We start from the raw sequence: 19075 nt of genomic DNA on the forward strand, positions 1-19075 counted from the left end.
CTAACCCATGAACACATTTCTTGTTCTCATTCTCACTTCATATACACCAAAGTTTCCTTCTTGCATTGAATTATTCTCAGTTGCTCTTCTTAGCTTAAGCCTTTGAATTTGGCTTTTAGTGATGGAACTTCATTCTAAATACCAAGTAGGCCTTGTGTGCGTGATTATGCTCTTACCTGCACTATGTACCTCCCAAGACTTCACAAGCTCCAGATCTACCTATTATGGTAGCCCAGATTGCTATGGAACTCCAAGTACGTATAACCCATGCATGGAAATCCTTTTCTTTTATTTCAATCCATGAAAGAGTTAGCCTAGTGGCTAAGATGGCCTTGTTCTGCAGCAAGCTTGCATGATTTTGGTTTGAACCATAAGGTCCATGACCCTTGACCGTGCATGCAGGCTAGGATATATTCCCATGTAAAGGGGAAAAGCTAATAGGAACTTTTAGGCAGGCACATGGCTTTTTGTTATTTTGAGAATTTTACTTTCATTTCCTCTAAAGTTAGGAGAAAATGGAGAAAAGCTAGCTCACTTTACCAATACCACTTCTAAAATAAATGGGTCCACTTTTGTAGCAACACACACACACACACACATCCATACGATTTTAATGACGAAATTAATGGTTATATGTGATTAGGGGGAGCTTGTGGATATGGCGAATATGGAAGGACTGTGAACGATGGGAGTGTTGCAGGTGTGTCTGGGCTTTGGAAGAATGGCTCCGGATGTGGTGCTTGCTACCAAGTATGTGTGTGTGTGTGTGTGTGTGTAGATCTCTCTCAAAGCACCTCCGTATATGTAAAGATATGTGATTATTGAATATTCTAAATTTTATGGAATGATGGGCTACAGGTGAGGTGTAAGAACCAACAATTGTGCGATGAATACGGGACGTACGTAGTGGTAACAGACTACGGTCAAGGAGACAGGACGGACTTCATAATGAGTCCACGTGCGTACTCCAGAATGGGACGGAATCCGGACGCATCAGACGAGCTGTTCAAATACGGCGTCGTTGACGTGGAATTTAGGAGGGCCCCATGTAAGTATGGCGGCTACAACATAGTCTTCAAGGTCCAAGAGCACAGCAGATTCCCCGACTACATCGCCATTCTCGTTCTCTACGTGGCCGGCCAAAACGACATCACCGCTGTTGAGGTGTGGCAGGTAAGTGATCATGACACGACAAATTAAAACTGCCCTACTTTGCTTCACGAGTTTATCATACTCTCTTCTCTGGAAGCCCATGCATTTCTGATATGAACCATATATACTCAGAGGAATTGCAAAGAATGGAGACCCATGAGAAGGTCCTACGGAGTAGTGTTTGATGCAGAGAACCCGCCACGTGGAGAACTGATGTTGAGGTTTCAGGTGAGTGGACGTGCAGGTGTTTACTGGGTTCAGTCCAAGAATGTTATTCCTAGCGATTGGAAGGCTGGAGCTGCATATGATTCTCAAGTTCAGCTTGATTAGATCCATCTACAGCACAAGCATGAAGGAACAGGCTATATAACTACTTATTACTGCTGGAGTTGGGGTTGCTTTGAGAATGTCAAGTTAGTTGTTTGTGAGTGAGTGCTGAGTCTATTGGGGTTCTCGTGTGTACTTTCCAGTTGAGTTGGAGCTACTGTTATTAGTGTTAGTGTTAACATATAATATATGAATAAAGAACTCATCAAATATATATATATATATATATATATATGAATAAAGCAACCCTCTTTGTTCTCATCTATATTTGGCTGCTTCCTTTCCTTGGCTTCCACTCCCGTGCCTTGAAATTGGTTGTTTGTCTGATGGCGACGCCTATGAGTGGCCGAGTATTGTACTTCCTGAGGGTTACTTTTTTTAATTAATGGAATATGCCTTCAATGAGCCAGAAAAAAAGTGTTCATTAGTTCTCACCAAACGACTCTGACATTGCCGAAACAATCATTGCAAATCCATGATCTTAATTAGTTTTTGTCCCATACGTATAAAGGATTGGCCTCTCGGTCATTGTGAAAAGATCATTGAGTTTTCCAGGGGTTGGAACATTACAAAGCCCTGTAAAAATTCGTTCAATCGATTTTCATTAGAGCGTGAATTTGAATCGTGTTGTTAATATAAATATTTTGCTGATGTGTGATTTGTAAACACTCTCTAGAGCATGAACTATGCCTTCCAGTGTTTGAGCTACCCACCAATGATGCTGAGGCTTCCATTCAAATCTCAAGGATTGACAGATTTGAACTCCAAAATATAACCTCCTCCTATATTCACTCAATATAAAAAAGATTAGCATAATTACCACATCACAAATCAGCACAATAATCAAATGTTTTATTTAAAAAACTTTGGTCAAAAACTTGTTTGTAAGACCATCCAAAATCATATCATATTAGAGAATACACAGTAGAAGCAAATCACACATTTATATAATATATAGTGGATATAACTAACTAGTATTCCTATTTCAATTACATGAATTTAAAATCACAAAATTAGGTTGGGAATTGGTTCGTGCGTCACAGCGTGTAGTATATGTGCCATGGCATGTCTGTTTGAATTTCTGCTATCATTTTGATAGCAAAATGATGAACTTTCAATATGCGTTATTTTCACATACGACATCCGATCGAAATGTGCCTATACAAAGCTTAGTTCATAAGCTAACTAATGAGATAGGTTTAGATACGATTTACTAGTTCGATCAAAATTTGAACACCTGGATGCAAAAAGCCATTTATTTTAAAAATTTCACACACTCAAACACTCAAATCGATCTTTTTCTCTCATTAGACCCCATAAGGTCTTAAATCAAGTTTAAAAAGACCTAATATACCTTATTGACCATATTATATCATAATTGTATATATATATTGAAATTTGACCTCGTTAATTTTCACATTTCACAAATTTTCACAAATTGCCATCACTTGGCATAACCTAGCCCACTTGATCTTTTTCTTATTAGAAACATATACATTATATTCATAACACATATTGTAACATTCCAATTTAAATTTTTAATAGTTAATTTGGGTTAATAGAAATTTTGGAGAATATTTAGAAGTAAGTAAATTAGTAGGAGATGATTATTAGATCTAACTGAGAATATAATTCTGAGTTAAAATTTTAAAAATTATTATTATTATTATTATTATTATTATTATTATTATTATTAGGAAAGAAGAAAGAGAAATATAATAAAGAGAGAGAATGAGAAATGGAATATAAATATACATGTGTGTGTGTAGAAATAAAAAGCAAATTAAAAAAATAGAATGGAAGGGGCGGACGTTCCGCGTGCTGTGATTACATACATATATACATTAAAAAAAAGAGAAAGGAAAGCGAAAGGAGTGGGACCCACACTTTTTTTTATAAACTCTCACACACCCTCTTTTCTCATTTTCCTTTCATTTCCTTTCTCTTTCATGTGCGAACAGAGGGTGCATCTGCAAGCACCATTTCGTCGGTGCTGGGGGCTACGTTTTTGAAGGTAAGAGTTTTTAATAAGATATTTAGGGTGTAATTTCAAACGTTTTAAGATTAAGTAAGTGTTAAATTTTTTCTTAACTATCCTTCCTCTTTGGTTTCATATTTTGTGATGGTAAAAAATCTAGAGTTTGGAAGAGAGATGAATTTATGTTGAATAAATATGATTGTTGAGGTTGTTAGTGGTATAATAAATATTCTAGATTATAAATTTATTAATGAATTTGAAATTTGAGGCTTATGGATCAAAGCCTAGGCTAAATTTTTGTTAAATCCGAAAATATATGTTGATTTATTGAGGTTTAGATGATTATTTAGGATGAAAAATGGATTATTATGGCTATAGAATGATGATTCTAGCTTGAGACTCAATTTCTAATTTTTAAGTATTTTAGGTGCGAATTTATGAAATAAAGAGGAGTTAAAAATTTTATTTAATAGTACTAACTCTAGATTTGTATTAAGATTGAGATTAAGAATTATGTTATATTCTCTAATCCTATTATTAGAGTTATTTTATTAGTTTAATAATTAAAACTAATATTTATAAATAATATGTTATTTGTAGATTGTGTTGTTGGTGAAGATTGTGGTGGAAGAAAAATTATAAGGAATAATTTATTAAAAAGTTATAAGATAACTATGCTTTTAATTTGTGCTTAGTGTTGTTTCATGTAAATTGGGTGATTATTGAGAAAATTATGAATTGTTGTTGAGAAATTACCTTGTTATATTTATGAAAAAATTGTAAAATTGTGGATTTGTATTTTGAAGTATTTTTGTCAAGTGGAATGTCATGTTGTAATATTGTTAAAAATAAAAAAATTGTGAAGATTGTAATATTGTATAATTGTACAATATTGTTATGAATTTATTTGATTAGTGTGGGAAGTGTTGGGAGACTTGTTTTTGTTGTTATATTTATATGCCACGTGGTACGCCCCTATTGGAGCCCAATAGGTGGCTTGTAAGGGCTCGGGCTAATATAATTTTGGTCGGATAATTTAGCACCGAGTCAGGATTACGGCTCGAGATTAATGAAAGGAGATAAGAATGGTTGTTTTTTATGCATTGTAATATTTCTTTTATTTTGTTAGAATTATATTACTGTTGTTTCCCCACTTAGCAAGCACACATTTAACTGTTTGTATACATATCATAATTTGACATTAGTTACTGAGACTTTTAAGTCTCATTATGTGGTTAACAATTTTCAGGAGAAGAGCCATGAGTGGTGTGTGGAGGAGTCCCTGATGCTTAATGGCATAAATCCACTGTCCTTTTGAGTATTTGATTTATGATTTTTAATGTGTTATATTGCCAATACTAGGGCTTTTCTTTATTGACAATTTATGAATGTAAAAATGTAATCATGTCTTTCAAACTATTTCTACTTTCGGTACGCTCTGGATGATTGTAACTTTGATTTATTTTGGATGGTTTGAAATGGCATGATTATGAGGCTAAATAATTGGCTTATTTTGGAATTGATTAAGTTGTTAGTTATTAGTTTATGGTTTGCACTTGTTCGGAGTATAAGGATGAAAAATGTGGTTTTAACCTAATGGCATGTGGGAAGTAAACATTTATCTGAGATGTTCTATTGTACAAGCTTAAGCCAATTATAACATGTTTTATATTGAATTTATTGATATAAAATGTCTTCGGTGGCTGTAACCTAACTATAATTGTAAATATATGTTAGTTGTATAAAATTATTTTGTATTATTTAAACAGGGGTTTAATCTTTTCTATTATAGTAGTGTTTTAAATTATAGAATTGTTTTAAAAAAAATATAGGACAAGTTGACTTCTGTTTATCATGTAGACACTTTTCTGCCATGGTTGAGTTAAATTGTTTTTGAAAAAAAAATTTAGGGTGTTACACATATACTATTCAATCTTAGCTTCAAATTACTTATTTCATCATAATTTCTCACTTGAGCTTAAGATTCACTAATATCAACAACAATTTCAACACAAACATGCTCAAATTAAAGCTCTCAATTCATTTCATCACATATACATACAATTTGGGTTAAGATTCCCATGAAATCACTACTCAAGTTATGCATGCAACCCTATAACAACTCATTTACACATATATATACAAGTTTCTTAATTCATTACACAATCTCAGAGTATACAAAGCTTCAACAATTTAAGCTGGTCTAGACTCTCTTTCGTTGCCCTGATCACTACCTTGCCTTGTAAACATGTAATTAGGGGGTGAGATAAAAATTTCAGTAACAGAATAACTCACTTCCATCGATAAAATTAAAATATATTATATCATTTAGTATAACATACAGCATATTCCATTTTCAATTTACAACCACATGTATCCATACATCACTTTTCACCACTTTCTCACTTATAGTAACATATTACATCACATAGCATTTCATAGCATGATCACTATTGACCAAACCTCTAAATCACTCCGATACGAAATCATAGGCTTGCCTTAGACTGTACGCTCTTATTGGCCCTGAGCTCACCTTTAATGGTATAATCACCTGGCTAAAGGTGTTCTATCTCACTCTTAGACTATGGTTTTCCCTAATACATACAATGGGGTATCGTTGACTCCAACACTATATCACACAAACATTAAGGAGTCTCAAATCTCCAACACCGTACCTTAATAGGCAATAAGGAGATTTTCTCCAACACCGCACCTTAAAAGGCACTAAAGAGATATTTCTCCAATGCTGCATCTCATCGGGCACTAAGAAAAATATGCCATAAGATCTTATAACCACCTCTCCACTCAGATAAACTTCCACCTTTATGATTATACTTTTCGAATTATATAAGTTCTCATTTTCACTTTACATGTTTTTCTCATATATAACACACACACACACACACACATACAACATATCATTTAAAACCACTCATTTTAATGTTTTTTTTTCTATCAAAAGCTATTTCATGCAACATTCACACAATACTATAAAAACATATTTAGCTCAAAACACTTTTATATGCTACATAGCATACTAACACACAATTATAATAAATAGTCAAACAAAGAAAGTTATTCAGTTACCTCAATCCTTTTGTCACTAGAAAGGTTACCTGTGAATTTCAACTACCACTATAGCTTATCTCAAGCTTCCTTTCTCTACTCACACGTCCAATATGCCAATCTAAACACATTTAGCATATTTTAATCATTTAATCTATTTTGATTAAAAACTCATATTTATTACTTAGGGCTATATTCATCCATAAACTCTTTTTCATTTTAAGTCTATTGTCACTCAATTACTACTTACATCACCTCAACTGATCTTATTTTACTTAGATCATATTCTCACCCCTTTCTCTCTCTAACCTAGGGCCAAATTGAGGCTACAGGTTTGAAGCTCTATTGTTCAACTCTAAACCAGTCACAAAACTCTAATTTAACTTTTGAGAACTTTTTTATTATTATTGAGCAAGAATCAAACCTCTCAAAATCTGCCAATTCAATTTTTATATGATTTATTCTTAGAGAAATTTGTATAGAATAGAAGGTAAGAGTTATACGTAACTTACCCGCTAAGTTACCAATCAGAAACACTTCCAATGACTTAAAATAGCTTGCCGTAGCTCCTCTACCCTTCTTATTCCCTCTCGTGTCTTTTCAAATTTTTCTTTCTAAAAATCACTCAAATTTCATGACTTAAGAAGTCATTTTTTAATTCATGCGCCGCGGTACAGGTAGCACAAGCCGCAGTGTGTGGCACAATGAGATTTATTCTCACTACACGCACTTGCTTCAACTCGAAATGCACTCCTTTTACCCGTACCTAGTCATATAACATTTCAATTAGCCAAATTATCAAGTAATCATTCAAATCTCTAATCCCACACTAATTATCACTTTACTTTCAATTAATAGCTAACCTTAGGACTAAGAAATTTAAAATATTACACAAGACATGAGGCCGCAAACGCAAGACGGACTCCAAAGAATAAAGTATGAGACAGACTTGGTAACCCTTCAGGGTATTTAGGTCTTTCTAAGTTTTTTTGTTCAGAAAATGTTTGACGTTGACAACCATTGAATCCGAGTTCATAAGTTGCTAAGATGGGCTTAAGATTTGAAATGTTTTTGGGCGGCTTGGGTCAAATAAAATGGGCCAATTGGTTTCGGGGGGATAAAAGGGGGTGTTATTTGGATGGAAATACTAGAAACAGCCAACCGAGTCAACGGTGCTACCAGCCCAACACTACTATAAATATCTACGCCCATATTAAGTTGAGTTTAATGGATTGAACTGTATCATCACTCATTAATTTGATGGGTTTGGTCATGGCTTCGTTTAATTCGAAATATTTTTCTTAAAAACTTATTACTTGACTCTCTTGACTTGGACAAGTAAAATAAACAAGTTATATAGATTAACTCGTTTAACGTGTACCATGATATTGAAAAAATAACCCTGATTTTAAAATCTTTGAAACCTTGCATACTATATACGTTAAATCCATTATTTCACGGTGAAAATAGATATATTAGTGTTGATGATGACACTATTACTACATAACAAGACTTAATATTATTGAAGAGTTTAATTAGAATTCTGTTGCAATCTTTATGTTGTATTCTTAAACTTTGAAGATCACTTAAATAATTCAAGACAATAGAATAGCTATTTTTATACAATACACAACACATTGAATATATATATATATATATATAGAATCATACATTTTTCTTTTTTTTAATTTTATTTTTTATGGATTAAAAAAGTAGCCCGCAAAATTAGGGATAAGAGCAATGACTCTGGTCTTTGTCATATATTGACATTGGCATCTATCTTCTCATCTTCTCCTTCCGGACAGTCTTCTCACGTTTCATGTTGCTATTATCGTACTCATATACGACCTATACGTATGAAATTTGAACCACCTAACCATGCCATCAAGTATTGATATCTAATATATCAAACAATAAACCAAACGAATGGATTAACTAACCACTGAATCAAGTAACCAATATAATAGAGTCGTTTGTAAACTACGTGTGTATTAGAATTAAAGGTAACGTAGAAGAGAAGAATTCGCAGAAAAAGTCTAAATATATTACTAATATTTGGATGCGCACGCGCGCGCATATATATATTCAACAAAGCCAGCTTCGAGTTTTCTTACAGACCCATTCAATTTTTCTGCAATATTACCAACTTCCATCCATCTCTCTTCAATACTAGGATAAGCTTATTGCATGCCACGTTAGTCTATTCTCGACCAATTTAAAAAATCGTATTCTTATTTTTAATAACTCACCTGCTCACGACCGAGTATCGATTTTATATATATACACACACATACACACACACGATGCTTGTCTTTGTTAGTCTACCCTCATTCTTTATTAAAAAAAAAATGGTACAATGTGAGCATTGATGTCCTTTAGAACTCGATGGGGCTACGTTAATTAGTTGAGCATGGCTCAAGATTTCATACACTATTCAGGATTGGTTTTCCATTGTTTTATATGATCTGTCTGCGGAGCATATCATTATCAGGTCGGATTTATATATACAGAATGAAAAAGCGATAAGGCAGATTAGATAAATAATATAAAAAAGAAAAAAAATTAGTTTCGATTAGATTGGATAAGGTAGATTAGATCATTTGATGGGATACAATATTAGATTTTTTTTTTTGGTCAAAGGGGTACAATATTAGATAGAGTACGTGCAAAGGTAGTTGTTAATTAACTAGTTCATTGTATCATCATATATCCCTTTAGCTTCCGGATTCTAAACGTCATGGGAGAGAGTAGTAAAGGAAAAACGGTACTGTAAATAAGGAACAAAACTATTCTAAAACCTTGGTAAATAAATGTATTTAGGTGGTTATTAAAAATTAAAATTGAAATTACTGAGTTAACATTCATACAAAAATTTAAGACTTATTTTGTCTTCACCAAGAATGCTTAAATCTTAAAAAGTTGAATATTGTCTTTGACTAGCTGTGATATTCAGAAGTTAGGTGTTGAATCATTGAAACTCGTAAAATTTTACACGTTAAATTTCAATTAACCCATCTCAAAACAAGAATGTCACTTACCCCATCTTATAACAAGCACACTTTAATAAGTTGCAAACCTAGCTAGAAAGGTCAATTGCAGGCTTTAGCGATTCAAGAGTAATTTAATTTAGTAATTTCTTGTCACTTAAGAATATTAAATTCTTTATCGACATTTTAGAATGTATTGATATGATTTTTATCCGGAACAAATTATCTATTTTAGGCTTTGATGACACGAAATTAATCAATCACTGCAATCTAATATAAAATTTATAAAAAGTTTCATCGGTAAATATCATAATAGTATGGTTCATTTTTAATATGCATTGTCAATTTTAAATAATAAAATATTTTTATAATATTGTTCTTTAAATTATTCATAAAATTCAAATCCATGACATTAATTAATACTTAAAACCTTATTTGATCTAAAATATAAGGCATTTGATAACTTTGATAATTATTCAAAAACTATGAATTAATTACCTATTCTATCCATCCTTATATATAAAGTATTTTTAATCGAATCACGGATATCAATAAAAATTTATTATTTAATTGAATTCACATAAAAATACAATAATTTTTCAGTTTTATCTCAAATAATATTATAATTATAATTAATATCATGGTGGTGATATAAAAAATATACAATTAATGATCTATTTTATTTTTTAAAATAAAGGTAAAACTATTTAATTACTTAAAAATATTATTGTCATCTCTTACATTTAAAAATAAAAAAATTAAAAAATATCTTTAAAGATGAAAGGAGTATGTTATACATTGTGGTTTAGATAGAATATATATACAATCCAATCATTATCTGTAGTAAGTTGTGTTAGTAGTAATACATTTCTGAAATTAATGTACTGGTTGCACACAAACACACTTCCTCGTCCGTTGATCTTCCTGTACAAAACAAAACAAAACAATGGTACCGCACTGACAGGCAATTTGTCATTATATCCATAAACAGGCGTTTTACTATTGCTTGTCATTTCAGAAGCATTTTCAGTAATGTGTAAATAACGTACTAGTTTTTTAAGATAGAGTACAAAGACCGATGTTAGTTCAATACTTATCAATATATATATATATATATATATATATCCCTTTAGCTTCGTGACTCTAAAGATTAAACGTCAGTGGGGTCGGGAGAGGCGAGAGAGCGAATACGACATTAAACGCGCCTTAGGGTGCGCTTAAGAGAAGAAAAGGAAATGACATTTTCAAACCTTGTGATGTGCATTAATTATGATGAAATATCATAAAATCTAGAAATTTCAGAGGAAGGCACGCAAAATATCAAGATGCATTTTTTCTCATTTTTTGACCACCTCAAAGATCAAGACGCTAGGGCCTGCATTCCAATCCAATCCGAATGAAGTTTGAAAAACCCCCCTTTCAATGCATGCACGAGGCCTCCATTATAACCTATAAATACCACCCACGTCTTTGCATCCCAAACCGGTGAAAACCAAGACTTCACATCTTATTATAAAGTACGCAGTTGCTCTTGTTTGAATTGGCATTTAGCAATGGAACTTCACTCTAAATACCAAGTTCCTCTTGTTTTGCTGCTGCTCTTACCTGCACTATGCCTGTCCCAAGGCTACACGTCCTCCAGAGCCACCTATTATAGTACCTCTGATGGCTATGGAACTCCAAGTACGTGAATCTCCTCTCTGATAATCACCCCCTCGTCACCTATACATCACGTTCTTTGCATTCAAAATCAAACCCATTTATAAGCAAGCCATGGCTTAGCCTAGAGACTCTCCGAGCCTTATTCTGCAGCCAGCTTGCAATATTACGAGTTCTGAGTTCATATATATAGCTAGTTTATTTTTATATAGACATGTATGATTATTGACGAAATGATATACATCTGTCTCTAGCCGGAGCTTGTGGATATGGCGATTACGGCAGAACTGTAAACTATGGGATGGTTGCTGGCGTGTCTGGGCTATGGAGAGGAGGCGCCGGCTGCGGTGCTTGCTACGAAGTAAGTGTCTTAACGGACTAATGAATGACTTAACAAACACATTAATTTCTTCCTCGAAAACATATTATAAATGGATAGATTTAATTCGTGTATACAGTTACGTTAAAATATGAAATAATACATAGGTATTAATTTCATGTAACGATGGCGTTCAGGTAAGGTGCAAGGATTCAAAATTATGCAACCAGAACGGGCCTACGATAGTGGCGACAGACTTCGGTGCAGGAGACAGAACAGACTTTATAATGAGTCTGAATGGTTTCTTGAAGCTGGGACGGGACTCGAGTGCATCGCAAGAGCTCAAGAAATATGGCGTCGTTGACGTCGAATACAAAAGAGTACCCTGCACGCATGATGGCTCCAACGTGCTGATCAAAATCCACGAGTCCAGCAAATACCCAGACTACCTCGCTATCATCATTCTCTACGTGCCTGGAATGAAGGACGTCGTCGGCGTTGAGATATATGACGTATGAAACTCTTAACCTAGTGCTTCAATTAATTCCTTGTTCTTTTTGAGGTACTAATCAACTAGTTGAATTGAAATGACAATGACACAGGATTATAGCAAAGAATGGAGGGCCATGAGAAGAGCGTTCGGAGCAGTGTTTGACATAGTCAATGCGCCACGTGGACCATTCAAGCTGAGGCTGCAATTCAGTGGGAGCAAAGACTGGGTAGAGTCATCCAAGAGTGTGATTCCCGGTGACTGGAAGATCGGAGCGTCTTATGACTCTGGAATTCATGCCTAAATTGAATCCCAGCTGCTTCAACGAGGGACTCCAGTAGTTGTACTTAACCTATCTATGTGGCTGACGGTGTGTTGTGTGTGGCTTCTAAGAAAATAAATAATTTATGTCTACGTGACGAATGAAGAATTAATAAACATTATGCTGATGATCGTGTGCTTTCCATTTGTGTTTGAATTAAAACATATATGTTTATGAATAAGAAACCTCTTTGTTTATGCAACCGGTTGATCTCTGATAGCCCCACCCCCACGTAGTGTGCTGGATGCAATGAACCAATAACGAAGGATGATCACTTTTTAATTTTAGAGAATATTAATTAGTCGTCCTTATTATCACCTCACATGAGTAATTTTTAATTAGGTCCCGATGCATAACGATGAGATTAAATATCACAAATACTTGATTAAAAATTAGGTAAAATTACAGGGATTGTAGGATTAATTTTTACTCTTGATTTCCTACTTGGTGGTTTCCATCGGGAGATATATGCCTTGATATTGACCGATACGTGCGATATAGACGCTTGACTAGATCATCAATGTTATTAAAGCAAGATTATTCCTTGAACTCGACACGCGTGGCACTCATGTATAACCAATTGATTCTATAACTCTATCATAGTCGAATTTTGACCCGACCATTTATAATTAAATTATCATATTTTTTAATTTTATGTATTAAACTAAGATATGAAAATAAAGAAATAATATACTTAACTTAGTTTTCAAATAGAAAAAATGTTAATATGCAATTATAGTCACAAGAATAAACATAATACAAAGAAATAGTGCAATAGAATATTCAATATTAAATTTTACAATGTTGATTTTCAAAAAATATTGTATTAATTGTTTCTATTAAAAACTAAATAATAAGTAATTAAAATTAAAAATGTAATAAAATATATTGCGGAGCTTTCGACCTCTTCTAATAAAAATGAAAAAGGAAGAATTTCAACTAAGAACAATGAATGTGACTTAATTATTAGTGAGTCCTAAAAAAATTTAAAATTTCAGTTCAATTCAAGAAGATTAAAGTGAAAACAATTTCAACTATAAAATGACTAAAATAACATTCACTTGTTAATTTTGTCCAACATGTAGAATCATTATTTATTAATTTTTTGCTTTATTTATTAATTTATCAATATAAATTATAAATTATATGATTTGACCTATCATTAATCATATAAGACTTGAATATCAGTTATATAATCACAAACAATAATATCAATTATTAATTTAGTAAATTAATAAATAAAATTCACAAATTAACAATTGATGATTATGTATTTCAGACAAATAATGATTTTACATCTCGAATGAAATTAATCAGTAAAGGATACTTTAATTTTTTTTACTATTGAAATTATTCTACTTCAATCCTTATAAATTGAACTAAAATTTCACTAATAATTAAGTCACAGTCTTCATCCTTAATTAAAATTTTTCCAATAAAAAAGTATATATGTGACTTGACTTGGGAGCAGGTAAAAGCAAATGCTGTGATTCTAGAATTTGTTTAGCACTCAAATAAATAGCATTGAAGATCTCGACTTGTAATGCAACCATTTATAGTTTTTTGACCAGATAACCATTTATAATTAAATTAGCATGTTAAAATATGATATAAAAATTAAATAATAATAAAATAATACATAGTTTATTACGATGAAATAAAATTATTTAAATATTCAATATTAAATTTTATAACATTAATTTTTTTAAAAAAAAAAAACTTTACTTAACACAGCATAAAGTAACATAGCGCCCGCAGATGTATAAAAAAGTAACAAAGGTTCGGCGTTTCTCCGCCCAAAAAAAAAAAATGAAGGTACGGGCGTACGGCGTTTGCCATCTCATTTGTGTCAAGCACAGACGGCGCAGAGAAGTGGTCATGACTCATGACAGTACAGGTGGACGACGGTAACAAAACAAACCAATGAAGGAGGGGCTTACATTACACGCAGGTAGAATGAATTTTTTTTATCTCGGAAAACAAAAATAGAAGTGAAATGACCAGTCTACCTTCTAAGAAAATTCATTTCCCCCTCCCCCACCGGTTGTGATCTTCAGTCTTCACCACCTACAACACAACCTGCTTAGGACAGAATTTATTGTATCCTAGCGTATGTGCTTGGGGAAAAATTGTAAGTCTCTACTGTTAATAAACCCATATTAACACAAACTCATGGTCATTAAGAATGGTCAAAGTGTAACGGACGTGATTTTTATCACAATTTTTTTTTTACAAAAGAAAAACTTCCCCCCTTTTTCTTTTATAGATAAATATTTTTTCAAAAAATATATCTGTCCAAATAAAATAACATTGAAATTAACAACCACCACTGAGCTTAAGATAGATGAAGTTCAATAAACAATTTGCAACAAGTCTAAGATTCAACAACAGTTTATAGTTATAATCAATTTTGCTAAACACAGTTTTTTTTTACTATTAATATGTACAGTTCAAAATAAATGGGCTTGATTCAATAGAAAACTATGGTCTAAATTGATATGTTTAAAAGTTATCCAACTTAAACAAAAAGATTAAGTGGTTCTAGTCAAATAACCTATGACAATTATTCAAAATAAAATTTATAAAGAATTCTTAGGTTATGGCAACTATAATTACAAAATAAACAAAAAATTACATGCCAAGCCGAGAGAAGGGAGCCCAAGCTCACTTCTTCAATGCCCTCCTTATAGCTCTACTTGATTACTTACCTAAAAAATGATAAGAAGTAACATGTAAAATTAAAATCTCAATAACAATTGATTATTCCAATATATATTGACATACTTTTTGAAACCAATTCGCAAACATATCTATGAATATACATATGTATCTCACAATCAATAAACAAAATAGGGGATGGAGTATTCACAATTATAGAATAATTTCTAAATCAATATTAAATTAAAACAACAATGATACATTTTTCAATCTCACTCTTATGACTTCTAACTCTCTTATTATCGCTAGCTGGAACCTAAAATAAGGTTATACCCAATCAAAGATATATTGTCATCAGAATAGGATTCTCCTCTTAAAAAGGAGGTGCCTATCTTTTCAAAATGTCAAAGACATTGAGAACTACAAAAAAAAAAAGGCCAATCACTATGCACATAGTGGAGGCAAACCATTGAGCATAAATATTCAATCATCAATCCCAAACAAACAATTATATTATTAGCCATCCTTAGTACTTCTTTTGTATAGCATAAAACAAATGTTACATTTCACAATAAGATCATACAAGTATTAATATATATTTAAATAAATATACAATAATAAAAACCATTATCTCAATATATGAAAGGATATTTTAATGTTACTTTTTCAAGCTATAATTAATTCAGACGTGCAGGGAACTTTTTAGTCACAATAACAGATTAATCTACATATCAAATGATGTAAATAGCATTATATGTATATATATATATATATATTTATTGTAATTTATCAATTAAATATAAAATTTAACTAAACTTCTCAAATTTACAACCATATCTTTTTAATCTAAATCCCTCCGATAAAAATTCAAAGCTAAGTTAATTAACTTGTCTTAGTCTCAAAAACACAATTTAAACAATATGAATATCCTATACATCATAGATCACAAAATTTATAGCTAAAACTTTAAATTTTGCTCTACTCATCAAAATTTTACTATTACTAGAAAGATCTAAATGAATAAAAAAATATTTATAAAAAGAGTTTTGAGAATAAAAATAGCTTTAAATATAAAATGTTACCTCAAAATCTCCTCAAATTTCTTATCCTCTGCTTCCTCTTCTCTCTATCTCTTGTGTGCATAAAATGAAATAAAGAAGCAAAGCCAACAAGATATGTATATTGGCCTCAACTCTACCGCCTCTTCTTCTTGTTCTTTTTTATTTTTATTCTTAACTTCAATATACTTCCTCATTAAGTCTACATATATATATATATATATATATATATATATTATCACTTATCATTATTATTTTCAATTTTTAAAAGCAAAACTTAACACAAAATTATATCCTAAGTTAAATAAAAAATTTTCTAATTAATTTATTTACCTTTAAACATTCTCCCTAATTTTTATTAACTTTAATTAACTCAAAAAATTTAAATTGGGATATTAAACAAGGTCCGAGAATGAAAGAGTTACACTAAGTTTAAACAAACATTTTTTAAAAATGGGATCCCAATAAAAATAATTTTTAAAACCATTGAACTCAAAAATTCACAATATCAAAGTTATTAGCAAATGAAAATAAGATGTAACCCATCAATTGGGATTACACCATGGTACAATGACAAATTAGCCCTTTCATATAACCTAAAAATTCATGCTACAAGTAATTTTCCAACTCAACAATTCAACCAAGTAATTTATGGGGATTGTATGGCACATTTCAAACCACAATTTAATCATGAACAACATCATCAAAATCACACATAAGTGTTAATCACAATTTTACTAGCCATATCACGAATTCATAATACTTGAATTAACAAAAATAACCAGACATCTAACATTCAACAATATCTCAACAAAATAATTAATCCACAATAATATTACTAACCCAAATACAAACTCTCATGAGTTTGGTTCACAAAAAGGCTAGGCAGATAATAAACACTGGTCACGTATTCAATTATAATCATAGATGCATTATATGTCCTTAAATTAGCATATATATATATATATATACACTCAATTGCACAAAGATAAAGGATATTATAAAAGATGTAATATAGCTCTAAGCCTTCAAATACTTTCTTTTGCCATGACTGAAGTGTTACCTATAAATATTAATCACGAAGTGAGATAAACATCTTGATAATCAAGAAATCATAACTTTTAACTTATACAAGTACAAGTGTGAAGAGCATGTAAAATAGGCAAAATACAATATTAAATTATAATAAAACATTTAAGTATGCGTGAAACATTAATTAATTCCCCCTTATCTCTTCCGTATTCTATTTGATTAAATTCATGTGTTATAATTTATAACAAGACCAACCTGTGTGACTGGACTAGCTCAATTCTCTATTGTTGTTAGAGGGATAACTCAATCAAAGGTTATGCTTCTTAACTTGGATCATGAACTTTTTTTATTAATTGAATTCCAATAAGGTGTTACAATTATTGCTGGTAACACATACTCATTCATAGAGTGAGTATTGTTGACTAAGTCAAAACCACACCAAATTTTATTGGAGTTGGTGTCATAGCTATCCAACATTGTCAACTATCCAAGTGTTATTCATGCCAAGTGGACTTTCAATATGATAATCTCCCAACTAAGGTAAACTCTGACTCATTCCATTTCCTAATTATGCCATCAATGTACTCAATTTACATGCATAATATTACATTATCTCTTGCCAACAAATTCATGCATCTATCATCATATTCATGATCGTAAACATATATGTATATTTCTCATCAAACTTTACATCATGCTCATAATGATCAAGGTACAAAGTTTACACAATTAACTCCAACTTTTCACAATCAAGCTCATACTCACTTTACATATTTTCTAAAATATTCAAAAAACATACATTCTCACGCACGCACACATTTCACAGTTTATAAAATGCCACAAAAAATACTTGAACAAATATATATTCTCGATTACCTCCACTCCTTAAGTTACTCAAAAATGATATCCATGAATTCAAATAAATTCCAAACTCCTAAATGCTCCAAAAGCTCAAAAGAGTTTAGTTTATATTTAGATAACTCAAAAATATCAATACAGCACTAATTTTACCACTTTCCTAATTAAATACTCATTTGTACTCAAAAATTCCAAAATTTAATTCATCAGATAACTCCTCTATTTAATAGTTTTATTAGCTTCATTAGATCCCAATGAGTCTAACTAAACCTGTTAACCACTATATAATCTTTACATTACTCATTTTTAACTTAGAGTTTGCTCAAATTGACAAAAAATTGAATAAAATACTCACTATTCTAGCAACAATAATATACTCCCAACAATCCCATTTCATCCATCTATATCAGTCAAAACTTCTCCCAAGTTAGAACAACTAAAAATTAAAAATTATATAAAATCTCAAAAATTTCACTGTAAAAAGTTTGAAAATAAATAAAAGAAATATATTCAAAAAATATTTAAAAAATTTATCTAACCTTAAAAAGCTTAATATCATATCTAAAGTACAATGACCCTACCTGCAAAAATCTTCCCCTTTCCTCCCTCTGTTTGTGACCATCTCTGCTCTCGCCACGCTCTTGTGCGTGCGCCAGGATGAAAAAAATGAGATGGGGAATGAATGAATTGCACTTACTAGTTACCATTTTTAAATGGAAGAATTTTAGCTAAGCATTAAGGATGTGATTTAATTACTAGTGAATTTAAAAAAAATTCAAAATTTTAATTCAGTTTGAAAGGATTGAAATGAAAATAATTTCAATAATAAAAAAAATCAAAGAACCCTTCACTTATTAATTTCATCATAGGTATAGAATAATTAATTATTAATTTCTTATTTCACTTGTTAATATTCAATATGAGTTATAAATTACATGAATTAACCTGTCAATAATTATACAAGACTTAAATACTAGTTGTTCAATCACAACTAACAATATCAGTTGTTAAATTATTAATTTTATTTATTAATTTATTAATATCAGTTATAAATTACTGACAGTCTTGTAATTTATAACTTATATTAGTAAATTAAAGAGTAAAATTAATAAATTAACAACTGATATTGCTGCTTGTTTGACAAACTGATATAATTTACAATTGATTCT

The 19075-nt window shown here is 31.2% G+C and overlaps 2 protein-coding genes across 2 annotated transcripts; both read left to right on the forward strand.

Annotated features, from left to right (window-relative positions):
• On the forward strand, positions 1–1744 carry LOC129322766 (expansin-like B1). Its single transcript, XM_054969138.1, has 4 exons — positions 1–254; positions 644–750; positions 859–1173; positions 1285–1744. Exons 1-4 carry the CDS (start codon positions 122–124, stop codon positions 1480–1482), a joined length of 753 nt encoding a protein of 250 aa, XP_054825113.1. The 5' UTR covers positions 1–121; the 3' UTR covers positions 1483–1744.
• Positions 1745–10976: 9232 nt separating this feature from the next.
• LOC129323105 (expansin-like B1) lies at positions 10977–12428 on the forward strand. Its single transcript, XM_054969673.1, has 4 exons — positions 10977–11193; positions 11424–11530; positions 11686–12000; positions 12091–12428. The coding sequence occupies exons 1-4, from the start codon at positions 11064–11066 to the stop codon at positions 12280–12282; spliced, it is 744 nt and encodes a 247-aa protein (XP_054825648.1). The 5' UTR covers positions 10977–11063; the 3' UTR covers positions 12283–12428.
• Positions 12429–19075: the final 6647 nt, after the last annotated feature.

This window comes from Prosopis cineraria, unplaced genomic scaffold, assembly GCF_029017545.1.
Source record: "Prosopis cineraria cultivar Desert tree isolate PC_DT_omini unplaced genomic scaffold, ASM2901754v1 PC10, whole genome shotgun sequence".
Lineage (NCBI taxonomy): Eukaryota > Viridiplantae > Streptophyta > Magnoliopsida > Fabales > Fabaceae > Prosopis > Prosopis cineraria.